General features: G+C 44.1%; 1 protein-coding gene across 4 annotated transcripts in view; it reads right to left on the reverse strand.

Annotated features, from left to right (window-relative positions):
* Window positions 1–20,463, reverse strand: part of EPC1 (enhancer of polycomb homolog 1) — a 94,888-nt gene that overhangs the window by 47,310 nt on the left and 27,115 nt on the right. Inside the window, exon 1 of one of the 4 annotated variants that reach the window (XM_029236608.1) lies at window positions 19,950–20,404. The exons of 2 other annotated variants lie outside the window; for them this stretch is intronic. In XM_029236608.1, coding sequence (XP_029092441.1) covers window positions 19,950–20,102 — 153 coding nt within the window. In that variant the 5' untranslated portion in view covers window positions 20,103–20,404. Of the gene's footprint in view, window positions 1–19,949; window positions 20,405–20,463 lie in introns of those variants that run through there. One more of the 4 variants, XM_029236607.1, reaches the window with a different exon arrangement.

Genomic DNA, 20,463 nt, shown 5'->3' on the forward strand with positions numbered 1-20,463 from the left:
CACACATTTTTCTATGTCAGAAACCTGGATTAGAATCCCAATCCTGCCCTTTACTAATTGTGACTTAACATCTCTAAATTCTAATTTCCTTATTAGTGAAATGAGGTAACTGCCATCATAAGGATAAAATGAGATAAGACATGGAGAGAAACCTCTTAACACAGAACCCAGCACCCACTTATTAGCTCTTTGTACTATAAATAATGAAACCAATTTAACCTTTTTTCCTACTAGTAAAGGGCAGAAAAAGCTACCTACCTGATCAGGTTGCACTGAGGATTAAATGAAGTTATATCCATAAAGCCCTGGGGTATTATTATTGTTAACAGGCAAATTATAATAACAAATTATTAATAGAAATTATTTTACTGTAGCTATATACATGAATCAATTAATAAGACGAATTCCAAATTTACCGTGTGTGTGTGTGTGTGTGTGTGTGTGTGTGTGTGTTTTAAACGCTATAAAGGCAAATTAACTGCTGAAGTTACACCTCTGTCTTCACAAATGTCTTCTAAACATGAGAAGCCAGCACACCGCCAAAAATGCAGGGAGTTATAGGATGTAATTTACAATAAATACCCTCTTTTCTTCATCTTCAAAGGTGAACACTGAACGTGTAATAGACAGCCTTTAGTTTTGGTCCTCAAATCGTTTCTGGCCTCCTGTAGGTGCTAGGGCTAGGTGACTAATGCTGGCCATTGAGCTGTGAGTCAAAGTGACTCACGTTACTTCTGGACCAGAGTATTTAACTGCTGGTGGAAGATGCAAAGTTTTCAAAGCGCTCCTCCCACCTGTCACCATGTTTGAGGCCTCTGCTGCATTAGCTTGGTTGCCCAGCTGATCCATGATAAAATGGGACACAAACAAGAACTAAACTTTTGAGACTGTCTGTAATCACTCATCATAACCTGGCTATCCTGACTGACATAAACTGGTCCCAGAAGTGGGGTACTATTATAACACAAAGACTAAAATACATGCCATTAGCTTGGGGGTCAGGCGGCAAGGAAACTTCTCAAGAGGCTGAAAGGGTGGCATTCCATTGTAGGTAGTACAAAATATTTGGTAAAAGTCAGTTACCATGATCTTGGAAAGATCATGTAATTAATAAACTTGTAGCTCTAGAAGAGGTTAAAAAACCTGGGCATTAAAATGGTGTGTTGGTTGCTTTGTTTGATATTACAAGAAAGAAACAAATTTTAAAAACTGACTAGTTTGTAAGCAGGAATAAAAGAGAAGAGGCCAAATATTTGAGGATTTGCAGTGCTTGAAGAGTGCTTCTCAACTCAACCCGTAAATTAACAAATCAAGAAGGCCTTTGACTAACAAAGACGGTAAGGTTCAAACCAAGGTATGGCCCGGATACCCACGGTTAAAACACACGAATGGATTAGAGTCTCAGAGCAGAGACCCAGATAAAACTGGACACACAGTTAAGTGCTTTCAGTTGAACAAAATGCTCAGAGAAAAAAGAGAGACAGAGACAGACACTAAGGATGCAGCTCTTCCAGCAAAAGCTAACAGGCTTCTGGGATTAGCATTTAGGAGACAGACAGCCAGCTGTGAAGAACTGAGAGGACAGGCCATCTTGCACACTGAGCTAAACGGAACCACGTTACAAGCCTACAATGTTGTGCTGCCAACAAACAAGCGAAAATCAACAGCCCAGATTGATTTAAAAGTACCCTCAGGTCTCCTAGCTTCTACAGGAAGGGAGCAGGCTGTGAAGGGCTCTGGACCCCAATACCTACTTCAGATGAGGCTAAGAAGATGATGGAAAGAAAGGAAGCATCTCCTGGGTATCAATGCCAAGAGCCACACAAACCAGTGGACTGGGAGCCCCTCCAGGAGCCTGCACTTGGTACCTACGTAAGAATATTCCTCACATCCAGGGAAAGGAGACCCTTATAAAGCCAGCCTGGTGGGAGTCTTGAGTTGCTATGCATCAGGAACTGCTGTTTCCATTGTCCAAAGGGGAGCATTACTGCGTTGATCAGGCCTCTGTTTTTCCAAAGTAAACTGGATGGGGGGCGGGGAGCAGATAATATTTTCACTCACAGATCTCCAGGTCAAGGGGAAGCACATCCAAACCTGATCTAGGGAAATATGTGTGTCACCTGGGAATCCTAATATTCCAAGCTTGAGGCTGTCTAGCTGGCCTCTCTCAGGCTGGGTTCACTGCGGGGGAGATGGGTACACTTCGTCTGTGGGAACGACAGTGATGCAAATCTCTGGTTGACCAGAAGGGCAGGTCTGTCATTAACTGCTGTTTGCCAAATGTTTTTGTTCTTTGCCATCTGGTCATTATGGCAGAATTGTATCTCCTGGTCAAAGATACGGTTAGGTGGAGCCATGCAACTTGCTCTGGCCAATGAGTTGTGAGCTGAGGTGATGAAACCCTCGTGTCTGGCTTCTGGCCAGAGCATGTGAGTAACTGATACAAGACAGGAGACCTCCCGGAGCTCTTCCCTCTAGCATAGTGCCCAGCAAGGTTCAGAATGGAGGCTATCCTGTCAGCTGGGTCCTGGAATGGGGGCACATAAAACAGAACCCCCAAATCAACCCAGGCGACAGTGCAGTTAGAAGCCAATCTTTGTTATAATGCCACTAAGGTTTCACGGCTGTGTGTTCACAGTACAACCCTGCCTACCCTGTCTGATAAATGGAGGGAAACCCTTAACGCCACTGAACACGTGAGTCAGAGGCAAACTTACAGATCAACTATGTCAGGTTCCTTCTACAACTGATAAACATGAGGTCTACCGTTAAGTGACTTGTCTGATCACAGAGAGATCACATGGTACAAGAATTTGATGGAACCATCATTATCCTCACGGAATTCTAAATTACAGAGTGAGTTATGTTCTAATCTCTAAACACAGTTCTGGGATAGACTGAACTAGAAACATATGAATAAATTAGCAATAGGCCAATCCAGTCATTCACTCAACAAGTAATGGTGGCATTAAGCTCCAATGCTGAAAGGTACTGGGAGCTCCGAGTCATGCGGTAAAGACTAATCAAACATCTCCATAAATGGACCGGAAGCTCACAAAAGTAAATTGCTAAGAATGATACTATGGGAGCATGTAACCGACCTATCTTAATGGGTAGATATCTCAGCAAGTGACCCTGAGAGGAGATGTGAGGGATCACCGGGAGAGCACTAAGCCAACCCGCAGGGGAGTAACGTTTTGGTACATGGGATAAATGAGGAATGACCCTGTTGCTGGAGGGAACCTGAAGGCGTTGGAGGAACAAAACGGAGGCAGGGGCCAGATTACGTAAGGCCTCACAGATAAGCCACTTGAAGAGCAGTGGAAACACTTTACAGGTCTTTCGCAGGAAGTGACACAATGAGATTTCAGTTTTCAAAGGACCCCTGGTTGTGCTAAGAATATCAGGGAAGCAGCAACTGTACTCTTGGGAAGAAGACCTGTTAGGAAGGTACGGAAATCTTGGCAAGAGATGTTAGTACCCTGAATTAGGGAAGCGCCACTGAAGATGATAACATGTGAACTATTTAGGAAATTAAATACCACTACACTGGAATTTTTATTCAAGATATTTTAAACTCTTGCTAGCCTCTCTGAACTTTTATCGTAGTTCTCTAATTTCTCCACTCTGATTCACAGTAAACCCAAATACATTAAACTGAGTGAAAGGACAGCATGACACCAACATGATATGGCTGGCATAACCCATTTATATCACAAGATACCTCTCCAACAGACCCCAGAAACACTTTAAAAAGATACACATAGTATATTCCATTGCTTCCCACATGGTAAGGCAGGCTACTTACTGAAAACTTTCTAGACCAGGATCTTAGAAATCACAGATTTTTAAAGTTCAAATGTAAGATTTATTCCAGGAAGGGCTTAAAAGGGCTGGGCCCAGAAATTAAGGGACATTATAGTTTTAAAATTGGCCTCTGGCTAGTGATACAATGTATAAGGCACCCCTGAGAAACAGTTTTAGATATGAATGAGAGTTAAGGTTCAACTGAGAAATTTTATACGGAAAAAAACCAGCCCTAAAAATAGAAAGATGAGGAAAAAAAAAAAAGTTAATCCTGCCACAAGCATTTCTTTCTTCTGTCCATCTTCAAAAAAACAGAACAAAAATGTTTCATCACTACAAAAAGATAGGAAGAATTTCTGAGGTATATTCCACAAAATCACAGCATAAAAGTTCAGACAATACATAAAGTAGAACTCAACAGATGTTTTAAAGTGGTGCATAGAAAACTCAAGACAAAGGAATCAAGGAACATATTTTTATGGAATTGATTCTATGATATTTCCTGGTAGACAGAAAAAAAAAAGATGACTCTTATTTCATTGGAATTGTATTACAAAGGAAAAATTCACTAAGGCAAAAAACGTTCATACAGAATTTTCACAAATAGTGTCAAGATACCACTATGATAGATGAAAAGGAAAATTCAAAGACAGTGATAAGAACATAACTGCAACCAAAATTTTGGTTTTCAAGCCACTTTCAGATCAGAGAGAAAGAATTTTAATGTAAAAACTTACTTTTAATGTAAAAATCTTTAATGTAAAAATGTTAATGTAAAAACTTTCAGTAAAATAATTGATTTTGATTTTTGCATGATTCTACCTATATTTACTTCAAATGGGGGGGCGAAAAAAAGAGATGACTTTTCAGGAACTCAACGTTAGAAGTTGGCTTACACAGTTTTGTTAGACTCTGAGTGATAACGTACAAATTTACCCAAAGTAAAAATAGAGATTTCTGATCTTTACAACCAGGACTTAAAACGACTGCCTCAGATTATGGTTTGTTTACCATATGAAGTCTAAGCTCCTTAAAGGAAAAGACATGTCTGTGGACCCTATAATACTTAGCATTATACTTTGTAAGTGTAAGTTTACAAATATTTGATACATCAACACCATACAAAATAAGTGCTTTTAGCAGAGCATTTCACAAAACTTACCACTAGAAAGGCCAAGACATTTTCTCTGGCTTAAAATTTTGGATTATTAGAATGTCTCATGTCCCTCGCGATCACAGAGAAAAACATGCAAAGCCATAGCTTAAATCCTACTTTTACTAGCCTGCTCCAAAAGCTCAAAGGCAGGTAAAGCAGGTAACTGACCACCATTTTAGAGTGCAGATAATCATAAAGTACCTAGATTTTTCCAGAACTATATAAACACTGATTAAAGAAACATCTGTGCCAGAACAGTGTTAAGTTTCTGAGATACAACACTGCTTCTGCTTTCAGAGGGCTTCAAGCGCAGTGAAAGCAACAATCATATAACTGAATTTGTTCTCTAAAACTCCTGGTGATGTCACTCGGGGAGGCTAAGTCAAGAAGGGCTTCAGAAAAGCTGACTAAACATGGGGTCCGGAAAGGCACGCGCGGACAGGGGGGTGGAGCGAGCACGCGCGGACAGGGGAGCTACGAGGGCTGAGAGGGCGTGGAGCCCGCCTTACCGAGCAGCGGGCTCGCGGCGGGCGGCCGGGCTCCAAGCGACACAGGCACCTTCCCCTGGTGCTCACAGCCTGGGGCGGCCCTCCCGCACGTACCAGGGCTGGCCTGTGTGACCCAGGGCTGTGGCACAGGTGATGGCGGCCACGCCCAGGGCACTCCCGTGTCGGGCGGGCTGGGCGGGCGCGCACCTGCTCCTGGCTGGCCTGCTGGGGGGGGGCGGGGTGCAGGTGTCAGGCTGTGTGGACACACGGGAGGGAGTCACAGAGAGGCCCGGTGATGGCTGCAACGCCAACAGCTTCTGCCGACAAGAGCCACCCGGTAAAGTCGCTCCCAGATTCCGGATCCTCAGAAGCCGGGATCAGTGTTTGCTGTCGTGAGCGGCGCAACTCTGGATAAGCTGTCACGCAGCAACGGACAACGCGCACATACGTGAGTACGGAGAGTCCTCACTGAATAACACAACCCTAAGCTGTTGGAATGGTCTGGCACTGGGCCCCGGTCTCTGAGGACAGTGTCAGCGAAGAAGCTGTTAGTAAAAGCCCTGTGGTGTTTCACAAGGTGAGGCGAACGTTACTGGAAACCAGAGGAAGGGATATCCCCGTCAGGAGGGAGCAGAAGGTTTACTGACACCGACCCCGTCAGGTGTGTGAAAAGTGGGCAATCTGCCTAATGAACTGGGTGACTTAGCTAAGGAGGCTTTCCACCAGAGAGCTGCAAGTGCCGCCCTGTTCTTCTGCCATATATGGTAAAAAATGAGAAGATGAAATGGAGAACCGTTATAGAGGAGCCAGGACGCGAAGGTTTGGACGATTTGCAGTCTCACCAGACTGAAGACGGTGCTCAAATTCAGGAATGGATTCTGACCCAAGATCAAATCCAGGGCTCTGACAGACAAACACGGTCTAAAAACTACGCTGAGGGAGTGACTAGGAAGTCCTCTGTAAGACCTCAGAAAGATCCAAGATGGTGTCTCAGAGTACTCTTCCGTCAGACCAAAGGCTGCTACACAGAACTATGTGCTTCAAAGATTCTCTCAATCAAACAATAAGGCTGTGAGGAAGCTTAAGGGCGTTGTCTCAGCAGGAGCTCGAGGTAGTAAAAGGCTTACCTCAGAGGTTCATGGGCGTGGCTTTTGGCTAATGGAATAAAATTAAATAGAAGACCAATACAACGCATGGAAGACCCACAAAGTTTTTAAAAGGATTATATAGACAGAAACATTACCAGCTTGAACTAATGGAGATAAGAGACAATACAAAATGAGAAGAGGCCTTCAAAGTCCTACAAGTTAAGGGCTTTGCTGGCAGGAAGCAAGTTAAGAAAACCCAGTAGCAAACAGGTTAGGTTCTACCTTCGTGAAAAAGGAAGGGTGAACCAAATGCCCAAAGGGCAAAACTGACAGCTTGCGTGAATTATACCCAGGAGTTGACACTCAACCAAGGAATTACCATCATTTGCCTGGCTGGATTTCAGAAATGCTATGGACCAAGAACTCCCCTTGAATAGGAACGTTTTATAGCAGTTATCCCAAGCCTGACCCAATACTGTATACTGGTGGGGGCAGAGTGTGGGAGCAGATGTCTCTTTAGCTTCACAGGTTGAGAGGAATTTGTACCTGAGAAGCTATACGTAATGAACTAAATTTGAGACGCCTCAGCTGTACCTGAAACCAATCTGGATGAGATCCTTACGCTGTAACGGGACGAGACTTTTGGGGGCTTTGGGAGGGAGGGAGAGTATTCTGCATGTGGTCAACTGTGGTAGCCAGCCTCCAATGATCCCTGTCTCCTGGCATGTACAGCCGTGTGAGGCGCCCCCTACACTTACCAGGGTTGGTTTGTGTGACCAACAGCAAGAGATAAAAGTGACGACATGTAACTTCCAAAACTAGGTCACAGAAGACTGTGTGTTCTCTCTCTCTTTTGGACCCATTCCTCTGGGGGAAGCCTGCTGCAGCCCTACTGGGCTGCTGTCCCAACAGCTTTACGGGGACTCTGTGAAAGATCCGGGGCCAGTATCACCCACATAAGCTGCTCCTAAGGTTCCTAGCCCTCAGAAACCGTGTGAGAAAGTTAAGTGTTCGTTGTTTCAAGCTACTAAGTTTGGGAGTAATCTGTTATGCAGCAACAAACAACGAATACAGGGCTGAGGGAGGGGGAAGGGGAAGACTGGGGATGGAGGCAGCGGTCAGACCCTGCTGGGCCCAGGGAACCCCACTGAAAGGTTTTTGCATTTTACTCTATCAGAAAAAGGAGCAATTTAAGAATTTAGGTAGCAAAATAACAACCAGACTAAAAAATATCATCCTGACAACTTTGAGGGGGGTGTAAAATTGAAAACTGGAGTACAGAGACCGGTTAAAAAGCAATTATAAACCTTTCAGAATTAGAGCACATCCTAATCTTTTAACAAATTCTTAGACCCAAACGCACGGATGTACATGAAAGAGCAGCCTCCAGAACTAAAAATCTGTACAGCACAGAGAACTATATGCAATATCCTATGATAAACCATAATGGGAAAGAATATATTTTAAAAAATAATGTGTGTGTGTACGTGTGTGTACGTGTGTGTATATATATATTTATGTATATACACATAGGCACACACACATATATATAACTGAATTGCTTTGTTGTACAGCAGAAATTAACACAACGTTGTAAATCGACTATACTTCAATAAAAAAAATTGATTAAAAACGTTTAAACATTTTTTAAAAACAGAACCAAAAATCACTAAAATGTACAGAACCTGTTAAAAAGTACAGAAAACGTTTTTTTCCAGCAAATTCTTTGAAACACATTTCATACATTTGAGGCTGGGAAACCAAGCATGTATTTAAGTTGAGAAAATAATCCATTTGAGTTGACTTCCTTGACACGACTTAAGACCTTGTTTTTTGATACCTTGCTTATTATCTCACATTCTGTCATAAACACAACTAGATACGTATAAAAACCATACCCACTCACTATCAAAACACTCCATATCAAAAATCATTTGCTATGATGGAAATCTGTTGAAATTTTAAAATCCTACCTAAAAAACACATTTCCATCCTTCAAGGACAAAAATTAAACTAAAATAATAAGTAAAAAAGATCCAAGCACTTACTATAAGTAAAGCACCATGCTATACACTTTACACAGGCTCATTTCATTCTCATACCACACTTAGAGAGACCTGGGGTAAATGTAAGTAACACAGACCACAACTTAGCTCGTGTTTTGAACCCATCAGAACAGCTGTTTTCAACCCTGTCAGACCCAATGCTCCCTTTTTTCAAATTACTCCACTCTTCTACTTATGCACGTTTTAATATAATCAATCCAAGGATCTAACTGCAAAACCAAGTGGAAATTAAAGGAAAGTAAGTTATAATAAAATACTATGTGTTTCACATGTAAATAATTGGGATATGTACCCAGGAAGGCAAAACGAAGTAACTACAGAAGCTTAGATGTCTACAGAGAGCTAAAAAACCAGACTTTTTGCAGGCCTGTACTACTGTTGACTCAAATACCACTAACAATGTTGATAAAGTTATTACTATTTCCAAAACGGTAACAGTGACTGCAAAAGTTCTCAACAACATAAAGTACAACATTCCCTTACTTTATATACAGTTGCAGCCCTGGAAATTTTAGCGTATACCAAAACTACACAAAAAACACTTTACAAGTAAAATGGAATTAGGTTCTTGACTCAGATAATCTGTAAATGGAAATCTCACCAACTGCGATGTTCTGCGGGACAGTCAAAAAGTCAAACAGGCAATTCTTTGTTTTGCCGGGCTGTCCTCTGCGTGGTGGCACTTGCATTGTTTCTGTCCCCCAAAGCACCTCCCCCAAACCTGTGACAATCAAACCCCCCCCATTTTCTGGAATGTTCTGAGGGTGAGCGACTGGTGCAGTGTTGAGAAGCACTGCAGAGGAGGGAGAGTTCTCAGGCGCTCAGTAACAACCGTAAAGGCCCATTTCCTGGGTCCTGAAACAGGCACGCTGTACAAAAGCTCTTCTCTGTACAGATTATTACACACCTGAGCGGCAGGAGTGACAGGCCTCGGAATTCATCGGGCCAGTGTCTGTCTGGTGGGGCCGCCCCTCCTTTGGGCTCCCCCCTCCCCGTCCCCAGCGGCAGAAGGGGATTCTGAACCATCTGTGCATCTGAGGTTGGCCGGATAAATCCCATCGTTCTTCACACCCATTACCGGAGTTCACGACTTGACAGCATCACTCTAGCTCTTACTACCACTCTGACCCAACGTCCCCTAATCTGACCCAATCTTCTGGTCTTCCCCCCCTCCCCCACACTTCCACTCTGTTCTCTAGAATAAGACGTATCAGTAAACAACTCTCCACAGTCTCAGCCTCTTTCAACGTTCCCTCATCCCCTTGCTCTATTTTAAGCCTGGCAGTGTCTTCCAGAAGCAGCACTCCCGGAGCCCTTCCAAGGAGAAGCTGTTTATCTTCCCACGTCCCACACACTTACAGACGGGCTAAGTGTCCTCCTTGCCCGCCACTGCCAGGCCACACCATTCCTCTCCACTGTCCTTTCAGAAACCCTAACCCCTCAGCTGTTCACACCCTTGCTCCCTCTCCCCGGAGCTGCCGTATCCACTCTGTTGCTCAGGCAGAGTTCACGGTCGTCTTCTCAACTATTCCCACACCTTCGGCATCACCCTGAGTAACGACGTCTACGTGGACAATACACTGCTGAAATCTAAACCCAAGCATCTCACTCTTTAACTGGCACCCTCCTGGCTCAGGCTCCCCTGTTCCAGCACGGCACCCCTCCCCCGCAGAGCCATCCCGGTGTGTCCGACCACTTCCCCGGTCCACACCAGCTCCCTGAGGCCTTCCTTTCCCTGCTTAACCAGTTTGGATCCAGGTCTATCATGATCATCTACCTCACACATACTTTTAATGCCCTCATCCCTCTTTCCCCCCTTTGTACTTGCTGGGCAAACCTCAACCCTAGAAAGACCTTATCATATACCTGCTTTATTCTTGAACTCAAGTTGAATGCTTGCATTCAACCGCCCAAGTGAGCAGACTGGTCTCACTTAAAATGATCACAAACCCTGAGCCCCCAGCTAGCCCATCAGTCCTGTTACACTTCTCTAGTAGGTGAGCTTCCCATACATACCTTCGTCTCAAGGCCCCCCCTTGCTCTCAGGTGATGACGTCACCTCATACTGCATAGAGGCAATAGAATCATAGAATAAATACCCCACCTTCCCATTGCCAACTCTACCACTGGTCATATCATATCCTTCCTTACTTCTAAAAAGGAAAAAGTACTTCTGCTTAAATCAGTGACCAAGCCCTCCATGAAAGCAATCCAGGAAAAGGTAGGAAACAGTTTTTAGGAACAAAGTCCTCGAGTAGGAGAGGAAATAGGATTATTTCATCCTTTTTAATGACATCATTCCAACGGTTACACTAGTTCTAGTAACTTATTTATTTATAATAGCCATTTTAACATTTTTGTCTACTAACTCTATTACCTGGGTTATTTCTACATCTCTTTCTGTTGATTAACTTTTCCCTTAGTTATTGGTTAGATTTTCCAGCATCTTTGCATACCTGGTGATTTTTTTTTAACTGGATGCCAAACACTAAGTTTTATATTGTAGGATCTTTTAATATTCCTCTAAACATTGTGGGGCTTTACTCTGGGACACAGTTATCCGAAATTAGTTTGCTCCTTTTGAGGCTAGTGTTTAGTCTTTATTAGGCTAAGTCCAGAACAGTTTAGTCTAGAGCTAATTTGGCCCTACCACTAAGGAAATGACCCTCTGAGAACTCTTATCTGATGCCCTCTGCATTAGGAGGTCTTTCCACTCTGGTCACTGAGGACATAACATATTCCCAGCCCTGTGTGAGCTCCCAGAAATGTCCCTCCTACTTCTTTCCAGGTGCTTTCCCCCCCCAGACAGGCTCAGACCAGTTTTCGGCCAGAGACTCCAGGGGACCTCTCTGCAGACCTCGGTGCATCTCTGGTACCTAGCCCTGAAGCCACTGTAGCCTCCCCAAACTGAATTCTCTGCCTCTTCAACTCCAGGAGGCTGGCAGGCTCTATCTGGGGCCTCCCCTACCTGTGCCTGTAGCCTGGAAACTCTCTAGGTAGTGGCCTGGGCAATGGAGGACTCAGCTTTGCTTCCCTACTTTGCGTCTGCCTAAACTTTGTAACTAATTTTTAAAAGAAATGATTTGTTGATGCCCCCAATCCCCCCCAGCTATTTTTTCAGTGCCTCTTCCCAGCACAACTATTCCAAGGAGTCGTCTATACTTGCTCTGACCCTTTTATTTATCTTTCAGTATTTCTTCTATTCCACTCAGGCTTTCCTTCCCACCATGCTGTCAAAATAGGCCAATGGCACATATCTAATAAAATCAAACGGTCCCTTTCCCCTCACTCATCTTCTCCGTGGACGGACTTAACCAATGTCCTTCCTTCTTGAGACACCTTTACCCTCACTTTCTTCCTAATTCTCTAACAGCTCCTCCTCTTCTTGAGCCTCAATGCACAGCTTTAGAAACACCTGTAACCCAAAGACCTTCAAATTTATCGTAGAGCCCATGACTTCTGAATTGTGCACCTCTAGTGCAGATTGCTCTAATGCTCACATTCTTGCGTACCCAGCTAAACACAAATGAGTAAGAGGCACTTCAAACTGAGTAATAAATCCATCCTTTATAAACCCTCCCTCCTCCAAATTTCCCTACATCAGGAAGCAGGGGCCTAATCACCCATCCACCCAGCTGCTCAAGGTAAAGTTCAGGGATTAATCCTTGATTCTTTCTCTCCGTCTAGTACATTCTAATCTGTCAGCCAAGTTCTGTTGGTCCTACCCTCAAACTATACCTCCAGTTTATCCATTTCTCTTCTTCCCTACCACCACCCTATAGTTACAGCCACTCTTGCCCGGTACGACTCATTCTGCACATGGTAGTGAGAATAACCTTGAAAAGACATAAATCGGATCATGTCACTGCCTTGCCTGAAACTCTCTAAAGGCTTGTTACTTCACCTCAAAACTACCCCAGCTCCGTGCAGTAGCCTGCAATACCTCACCAGATACAGGCCCCCGACTGGGTCCTCTGGGTCCTCGTACTGCTCAACCCTCTTCGCTGCCCTCTGGCCACACTGGCCTCTGTCCCTCACCTGGGCTCCCTGCATCTGCAGTCTCTCTGCCTGGCACGTTCTCCATGCAGGCCTTCGCAGGGCTGGCTCCTCCCACTTCAAGTTTCAGAGCCAGCGTTCCTTGACCCTCTGCACAAAGAAATCTCTATCCTCCTCCTGCCACCTGATATTCTATACTGTCTTGATCCACCGCCACTTTCATTCATTCGCTTTTTGTCTCTGTTTTCCCATTAGAATTCAGTCATTCAACTAAACAAATACTGAACACTTACTATGTGCCAGGCACTATTTCAGGTGCTGAAAAAACACCAGTGAACAAAGCAAACAAAAAGTCCTGCCCTCATAGAGCCTAGGTGCTAGAATGTGAGCTCCATGAAAAAGGGAGCTGTTTGCTGACTGTCGGATCCACAGAGCCCACAGCAGTCCTTAGTTCACTGTAAGTGCACAATAAATATTTGCTACAAAAGTTAATGAAATTGGATTTATCTATATTTTCTTAGTCTTTGTACAATATATCTCAAAAATCTTCCCTTAGCCATTAGAACAATGATCAAATTCTTGCTTTAGACTTCAAAACAGCCATATTTATATTTTGTTTCCCCTTCAGACTCTTATTATCTTATAGGTAAAGCACAAATTTGCAACCTTCAATACAATATCCTGATTCTAATTTCAAACTCTCATAACAGTAAAAGCATTCTGTGACTACTGCAGCCGACTTATATTCTTTAAGTGTTTTAAAAAACACAAGCCTTCTAGACTAAACTGGAACCAATTATCCATGCACCCAGGTTACCTTTACCTCTGTGTAAACTGTGTTTACGTAGAGTGCAAATGAAGCCATCAACTAATTAAAGACGTAATGATTACTCTAAAAACACATAAAATACGTAAGTTAACAGACCTAAATGCACTGGTAACATAATACGCTCACTACTACAGGAAACTATCACGGCCCTACTTCATCTTGCAGTTAAGAAAATCCGGGTGTGTGAGAGCATGCAAGCACGCGTGTGCACACACAGTCAGAAGCTGGATGAGGTCTCAGGTCTAGTAACTCCCAGCTTGATGCTCTTCCCAATTAATAATTACCTAAATTTAAAGACACAACTTTTCACAACTACATCATACAATCCTCTGAGGATACACAACACATCTAACTTATTTGTACCAGACAATCCTAAATACAAGGGATTGTACAAATGTAAGGAGTTTTGAACAGCAACAAAAAGCAAGGCCATCGTGAACATTCACTTAGTATTTGGTAATAATGAAATGCATGTGTACAGCATTTTCACGGATACCGTCTGATTCACTCCCTAGAGCTATACCTCCCTCATAAGGTAGGTCAGGAGAGCGTTGGCACATGAAGAAACTAAAGTTCATCCCGTAAGCTTAACTGACTCGTCAAAGGCCACAAATGCCAAAGTACATTCTTCTCAGAGGATATACAACTGGTACTTGTGATTCTAAGATAAACAAAATAATTCATCCCAATATAGAAAGAAGATTTGAACCTTTAGTAAATCACCCACAGGATATTTCAAACCTCAGTTTACCTTTGCCCCTGGATTTACCCTAAGGCTGCGTCATACTTCTTCAGCCAGCACTTGCTATACAGAAGGAAATTCAACCAAAATGATTTGCTTTAATAATGTGTTGCAAAACTCAGCAAACTGTCACCAGGCGTATCTGAAGCTGAACCAACTTCTTAAGGATAACCTCCATGACAACAAATAATCGAAGAAGGGCTTTATCTTTTAAAGAACTGATTATATCCCTACTCATCAAAGAGACAACTCAGATCATGGGTCACAGTAGATTTATTAACAGCACGTTTGTTTTTGATTTTCATCTACCTACAGTGGGGCTGGTGGATGAAATCCAATTCATATATTTAAAGGTGAAAAGTTAAGTATCCACTCTGTTTAAAATACCGAAATTGCTCAAAATCATTAACTATTATCAGAGGCTTTAGTAAACTTGACCAAGATAATGGGCAGAAGTCAACAGTTAAGCTTCAAGTAATTCACTGAAAGTAGTTCTAGCAAGTTGTTTAAAACATCTGAATCACTTCTTTTCTCGGTGATTTCCCTGTAAATTGATTTATTCTTACAGAGGAGTTATTGTAACATATTAATATAAGTCACACTTCAAGGGTTCAAAAGTTTACTTTAAAAGTAAAAGACACTATCTAGTTCTGCCTATGTATTTATTTCATACTACTTTTGCACTTGGAGACTCAGAAATCATTTTACTCCCAAATTACAATATAAAATTCTCATTTCCTTGTGGGTTGTCTTCTTCTAAGAAATAGAATCACAAACCATACCATCATTCCATTATATAAAATGCTACCCTCTACTTTAAAATTATGTTTTAACCAATTGCTGATAACAACTACCCTTAACTTTTCAGAAAAATGGAATCACATAGTCAGAATCCACACCTTCATCTCTTGCCATTATGTATGTACATAGATACACATACATCTTCCATCTGTTTCTTTCCCATTACTACTACTACAGACCACAATATGGTCGAATGCAATATATAGACTAAACTAAAACCTATACCTCCAGTTTATCCAAACATAGTCTTAGATACTGTTAGGAATGGCTAGTTTAATATTTAATCCTATCCACAAATTCATGAACCTGTAAGCACAGGTTATTAGTCTTATTTACAAGATTTAAGCTCTCCTGTATTTAGATGGCACTTTTAATTAAGTCCTGTTGATTAACAGAAAGAAAAGGTAGTTCTGCATAAATTCCATTACAGATCACAAGCACCCACAAAACACCATTAGACACATAAGCCCATTAGTTTTAATTATTGTTTTATAAGAAAATGAAGTCTAAGTACAAATGGTACTAATCCAAAATCTTAAATATCAAACAGCACACCGAAACAAGAGCTAATATTAACACTTTAGGCACCAGGCCCTACAGTTTTCAAGAGGCTCCTTTTGTAGGTAAAAGCCCTCAGTCTTCCCGAGTTGCCGATTAATTTTTGCCTTTAATTTTTCTTCTCTGATTAAGTCTATGTAATAACTTCCATACTGATGAAACCAAAATGACTGCTGAAATTTCTAGAACAGCAAATCTTAACCTTGGGTTTTCTGCCTTTATCAATACCTTGAGAAACTCATGACAAACATGAATTTTCTCCCGAGAAAAATATACTGTCACAAAACTGTATATGCGTACCATGGGAATTCACTACTTCTAGCATCATTTCCACATAACCCTCAGAACCCAGCTGATACACTCAAAAATATCTTGGGCAGGACAGAAAGTTGGAACTAGACTTCATTATTGCTTCTCAATTATCTTTGACTTAAATTATTTGCTACTTAATGGAAAGCCCCAAATATCCTCAATTCCTTTCTAATTCAAACTAGCTGTAAAAATTAAGCTTTGCTTCTAGTACAGGTGCGACTTCACATATTTCTTTTCACTTCCAATGTGGTGGACAGAATGGAGGAATCTAGATTAAGGACTAAGAAATCTTGGTTTACAAAATTTTAAAGGCAAAAAAGGATTCTTAGTTTCTGTCAGAAAAATCGGACTTTTAAACTTATCACTTAAAGTGATTTAAGCTTGTTTTTATAAAACAAACTAGATTTTTATCGTTTTGAAAATGTAGTACTTAACTACTTTTCCTCTTAACAGAAATATGTACGTATTTCCGCTTTAACCCCTAATTAAAAACAAAAAACACCTACCTGTCTACTTTATAAACTTGGTTTTCATAACGTTGTGTACTGGCCACTAATGAAGGATACAGTTTGAACAGAGGAAAGACAGGGGTATGGGACTATACGTCTGATTAGAACCCTATTAAAACCAGGTGCTGGACTGCGATGGCTGGGCCCTACACCCAACAGTCCCAAAGGTGGCTGCGTAGGGCAGTAACAAGGCGGTATCATCATTAAAGGCGGTATCATCATTAACGTTTTAATTACCGTCACACTTCCTTCTCTTCTCCTTGGCTGGAGAAGAGGTTAAGCCCCCACCCCTTAGAGTATATGGAGTCACACACTCTGGCATCCCAATGAAAAAAGTTAAACTACTAGAGGAACCAAGCAGCTCCACTTTGTTGAGTATCACTTTAAAACCAACTTTTTCAGAGTGTCTTTGCTGAAGTGAGAAGTAACCATAAAGGAAAACGTAAAGCTCCAATTGTAACGAAAACATTCGATTGTACTGATATCTTGGAAAAACTACCCTTTCATTTAAAGGTGAAGCCATGGCACTAAGAAGTATTTCAACATTTCTAACCTTAAAGTTAAGATTATAATCTTAAAATTAAAATGTTAAAAAATTATAATGGTGCAACCTCTGCACCCCCATGTGTTTAAATTAAGGGACTTATTTCATATTTAGAGCTGACAGCCTATTGATTTCCCATGATCTGAAAATTACTTGTTATTCATTAAATCAAAGCCTTTATCAACTGTTACTTTTTGATATAGCAAGTTACAACGTATCACATTATACCAATTGAGACGCTGAATCTCTAACATCTATGTGGCAGTCAAGTCCTTCAGTTTATTACAATCTGGAGTTATTTCTCAATCCTCACCAAAAAAGGACTAACAACTAAGTTCTAAAGTTGAGTATAATTCATGTTTGGAGGGGAGGAGGGGACTTCTACATAAAGTTGTTTCTTAAAAATTAAGAGGCATGCCTAATTAAGGCAGTGCGTTCAGCTTATATTAAAATTAAATGGGAATACTTTAATACGTGTTACTTTCCCTGTGTTTAGACCTAGCATTTCTGCCACGTTTACCACAGAAACAAAATATGGTAACAGTTAGCAGGTACAGTTCACATGACAATTTTCCAGATATATTTGATCATAAAATGCCTTCTTAGTGAGGTGACATATATACAATACTGTCCTCATCTAATTCTGCCCTATCTTTCATGATCAACATAGGATTACACATTTTCTAAACTAGACACTCAATTCAGGTTCTAGATCGCTCCTGACCCTGACATGTCAATCGGAGGCATGAGTTCGCCTTTATAAGAAGCACATCATTCTTCAGCAAATTATCAAAAAGTTTCTTCTCCTCAGGCTAACCCGGAATTCAATTACCTTTAATTGTGCTTGGAATATATTTCAGCGCTAACATGCTACTTTCAATCCTGTGATCTACAGAGTCTCCCCCCACCCCCACCCCCGGCCAGCATGAGCCCCAGGACTGGAGAGCAGCTGTTTGCCTGGGACTGTTTACATTCTTCTGTTCAGTTCAGTGTCTATTCCTGAAGTCTATGTTTCACTGGTCATAGTTCTGGTTGGATGTGAAGTGAAACAAATTCTACACGGACGATGGGAAAAGTCAGTCTGAAGGGGGAAAAAAAAAACAATCCCTCAAAAATAGGGACTCCTCATGTTAGAAAACAATTAACTACAAAATGTCAAAATCATTTCAGTGAACAGAAATGATCCGTAAAAACCTAATAAGCCTTGATACTTCAGTTGAGCTCAGCTCTGATTTCAGGTTGGGGCCCTTGGGACAGTCCAATATGCTCCGAGGAGCAAGACTTCACTGAATTTCAAAGTGTACTGCAGGGTTATCTGTTCTTATCAAAGCTCTCCCCTTCCTCGGCTGCAAAACAGGAACTACCAATTAATTTCCAGGGCAGTGGTAACGACGACACACCCCCACTTGAAAGTATTACCTGCAAAACTTGGAAACAAAAATAAAACCAAAAGACGAGATTCTGCAGTCACAAGTACTTTAATTTTTAAAAACAAATCACTTATTTAAAAATAAACAAGCGGCACCATTCTACTCTGCCGCTGATACAAGTAAAACACGTTGAGAGGTAGTGTCTCACAGGCAACGTGCTAAAGGTCAGGACCGCGCTGGACAATCTCAACTACTCCACACGCTAAGACGCTACTCTCGGAAGGAACACGCGACGGTCACCACTATTTGACTTTGAAAGGTCAAACAACCCAAAGAGTTTAAACAGCTTTATTTTTCGAAATCGACATTACAGAGCAGGATTTCTGCATTTAGAAAATTCTTACAGCACCAAACAGAGGTATGACAGAACGATTTTCCACCACAAAACTGTAGCACCAATCCAGCGACTCCTCGACTTCCTGGAACTGTCAACACACTGCCCCCTGTTTAAGTGGCTGTACCTGAAAACCAAGGTATGCAATTCCTTAGGGTGAGAAGCCATCAAGTGACCCTGCCAAGGACCTGGGGGAACGAGGGGAAGAGCCTATTATCCGTGGGTCTGAGCCCAACTTCCACGGCCAGGGAGAGCTGCCGCTGCGGTACGGCGTCCGGGAGCCGTCGACACTTACATGCCGAAGCCCACCCAACCGAAACACCTCCAGGTTAAGATTTCTAGGAAGGGGTTCACTTAACCTGAGTTCGGTGGCGGGTAAGAAAGCCCTCTTCCAACAGGTAGATCTGTTAACACCTGCTTACATGGGGTCCTTTTTCCCCTAGCTCGAGAAACCCAGCCATCGGGCGGACTCAGGTTTTATTAGGGAAGCAACTAATAACGTTACAGGCTCCAGAAGAGCCACGTAGTACCCCCCCCCCAAAACCCGCAACATATTCTCAAGGATCAAAGGAAAAGTCAGGAGGAGGAGTCCGACCAGGTAGGACTGGGGAGGGATGGAGGCACAAGTTCCACAAAGAGGACGCAGCACCTAAGTCGGCTCCGGGCGGCTCGGAGCCGCGACCTTCCGCGGCAGGGCTCCCGCCGCCCCCGCCCGGCCCCTTGGCGGCTCCACGTGGGCCGCGCCGGCCCCGCCAGCCTCCCCGGCCGCCGGGAGAGCACGGCCCCCAGGCGCCCGGAACCTGCGCTGCCGGAGCCGGCGGAACGCGAAGGCCGAGCCGGCCCCAGAGCGCCACCCAGCGGCCCGCGGAGAGGCCTGCAGGCGGGGCCTCCGCGGCCCGGCCGCCGCACCCCCCGCCGCCCGCCCGCTCGCTCGCTCGCTCCCTCTCCGGATGCACAAGGCCCAGCCCAAGCGCTCCGACCACAAAATGGCTGCCGGCAGCCTCGTCACGTGACCCCTTTGTGCCTTGCGGGCGCCTGAACTCCGCGGGGCCCGGGTCCGAGGGGCCGGGGTCAGCGGGTGGCCCAACAGGGGGCCCCGCCGGGCCGCCGCGGCCGGGGGGAGAGGCCGGGGGCGGCGAGGTAAAGGCCCCGCCGGCGACGGGAGTCGGCGGCGGAGAGAAGATGGCGGCCATTTTGTGTGGGTCTGCGCTCCGCCGCCGCCGCCGCCGCCGCAGGCAGCGGAGGGAGCGGGGCCCGGCGGTGGGTCTGACAGGGGAGTTAACACGTACCGACTCCTCTTCCTTCTCCATTCCGGTGGGCATCTGCGGCACGGCCCGGTTTATCGAGGCGTATTCGTGCAGGTCGGGCAGATCCTCACAGCGGAAAACCGGCAGCGGCTTCGAGGCGTCTAGCGCCCGCGCCCGAAACGACAGTTTACTCATCTCAGGCGCAGCAGATACCTCTCCGCTCTGGGGAAACGGCCCCGGCCAGCGGGATCATGGAGAACCGGGGGATCGGTCCCCACTCGCCCGCCGCTGCCGGGGACTGGAGGGGCGGAGCGCGGAGCCCGCCGTCCGGGCACTCAGAGCCGCCGGGAGGTGGGAGGCCGAACCGCTCCGCTCCTCTCTCGCTCGCTCTCCTCAATACGCCATGGCCAACATGGCGGACATTAAAACTCCACTGTGCGCTCTTCAGCCAACCCCAGCCATTCCCCACACTGCATCGCGCAGCGGCGCGGGCACGCGGGGGGGGGGCGCGGGCTCGAGGCCGGGCGCCGGCACGGAGCGCGCGTCCCGCCAACCC

This window comes from Monodon monoceros, unplaced genomic scaffold, assembly GCF_005190385.1.
Source record: "Monodon monoceros isolate NGI ecotype Baffin Bay Population unplaced genomic scaffold, NGI_Narwhal_1 Super_Scaffold_21, whole genome shotgun sequence".
Classification (NCBI taxonomy): domain Eukaryota; kingdom Metazoa; phylum Chordata; class Mammalia; order Artiodactyla; family Monodontidae; genus Monodon; species Monodon monoceros.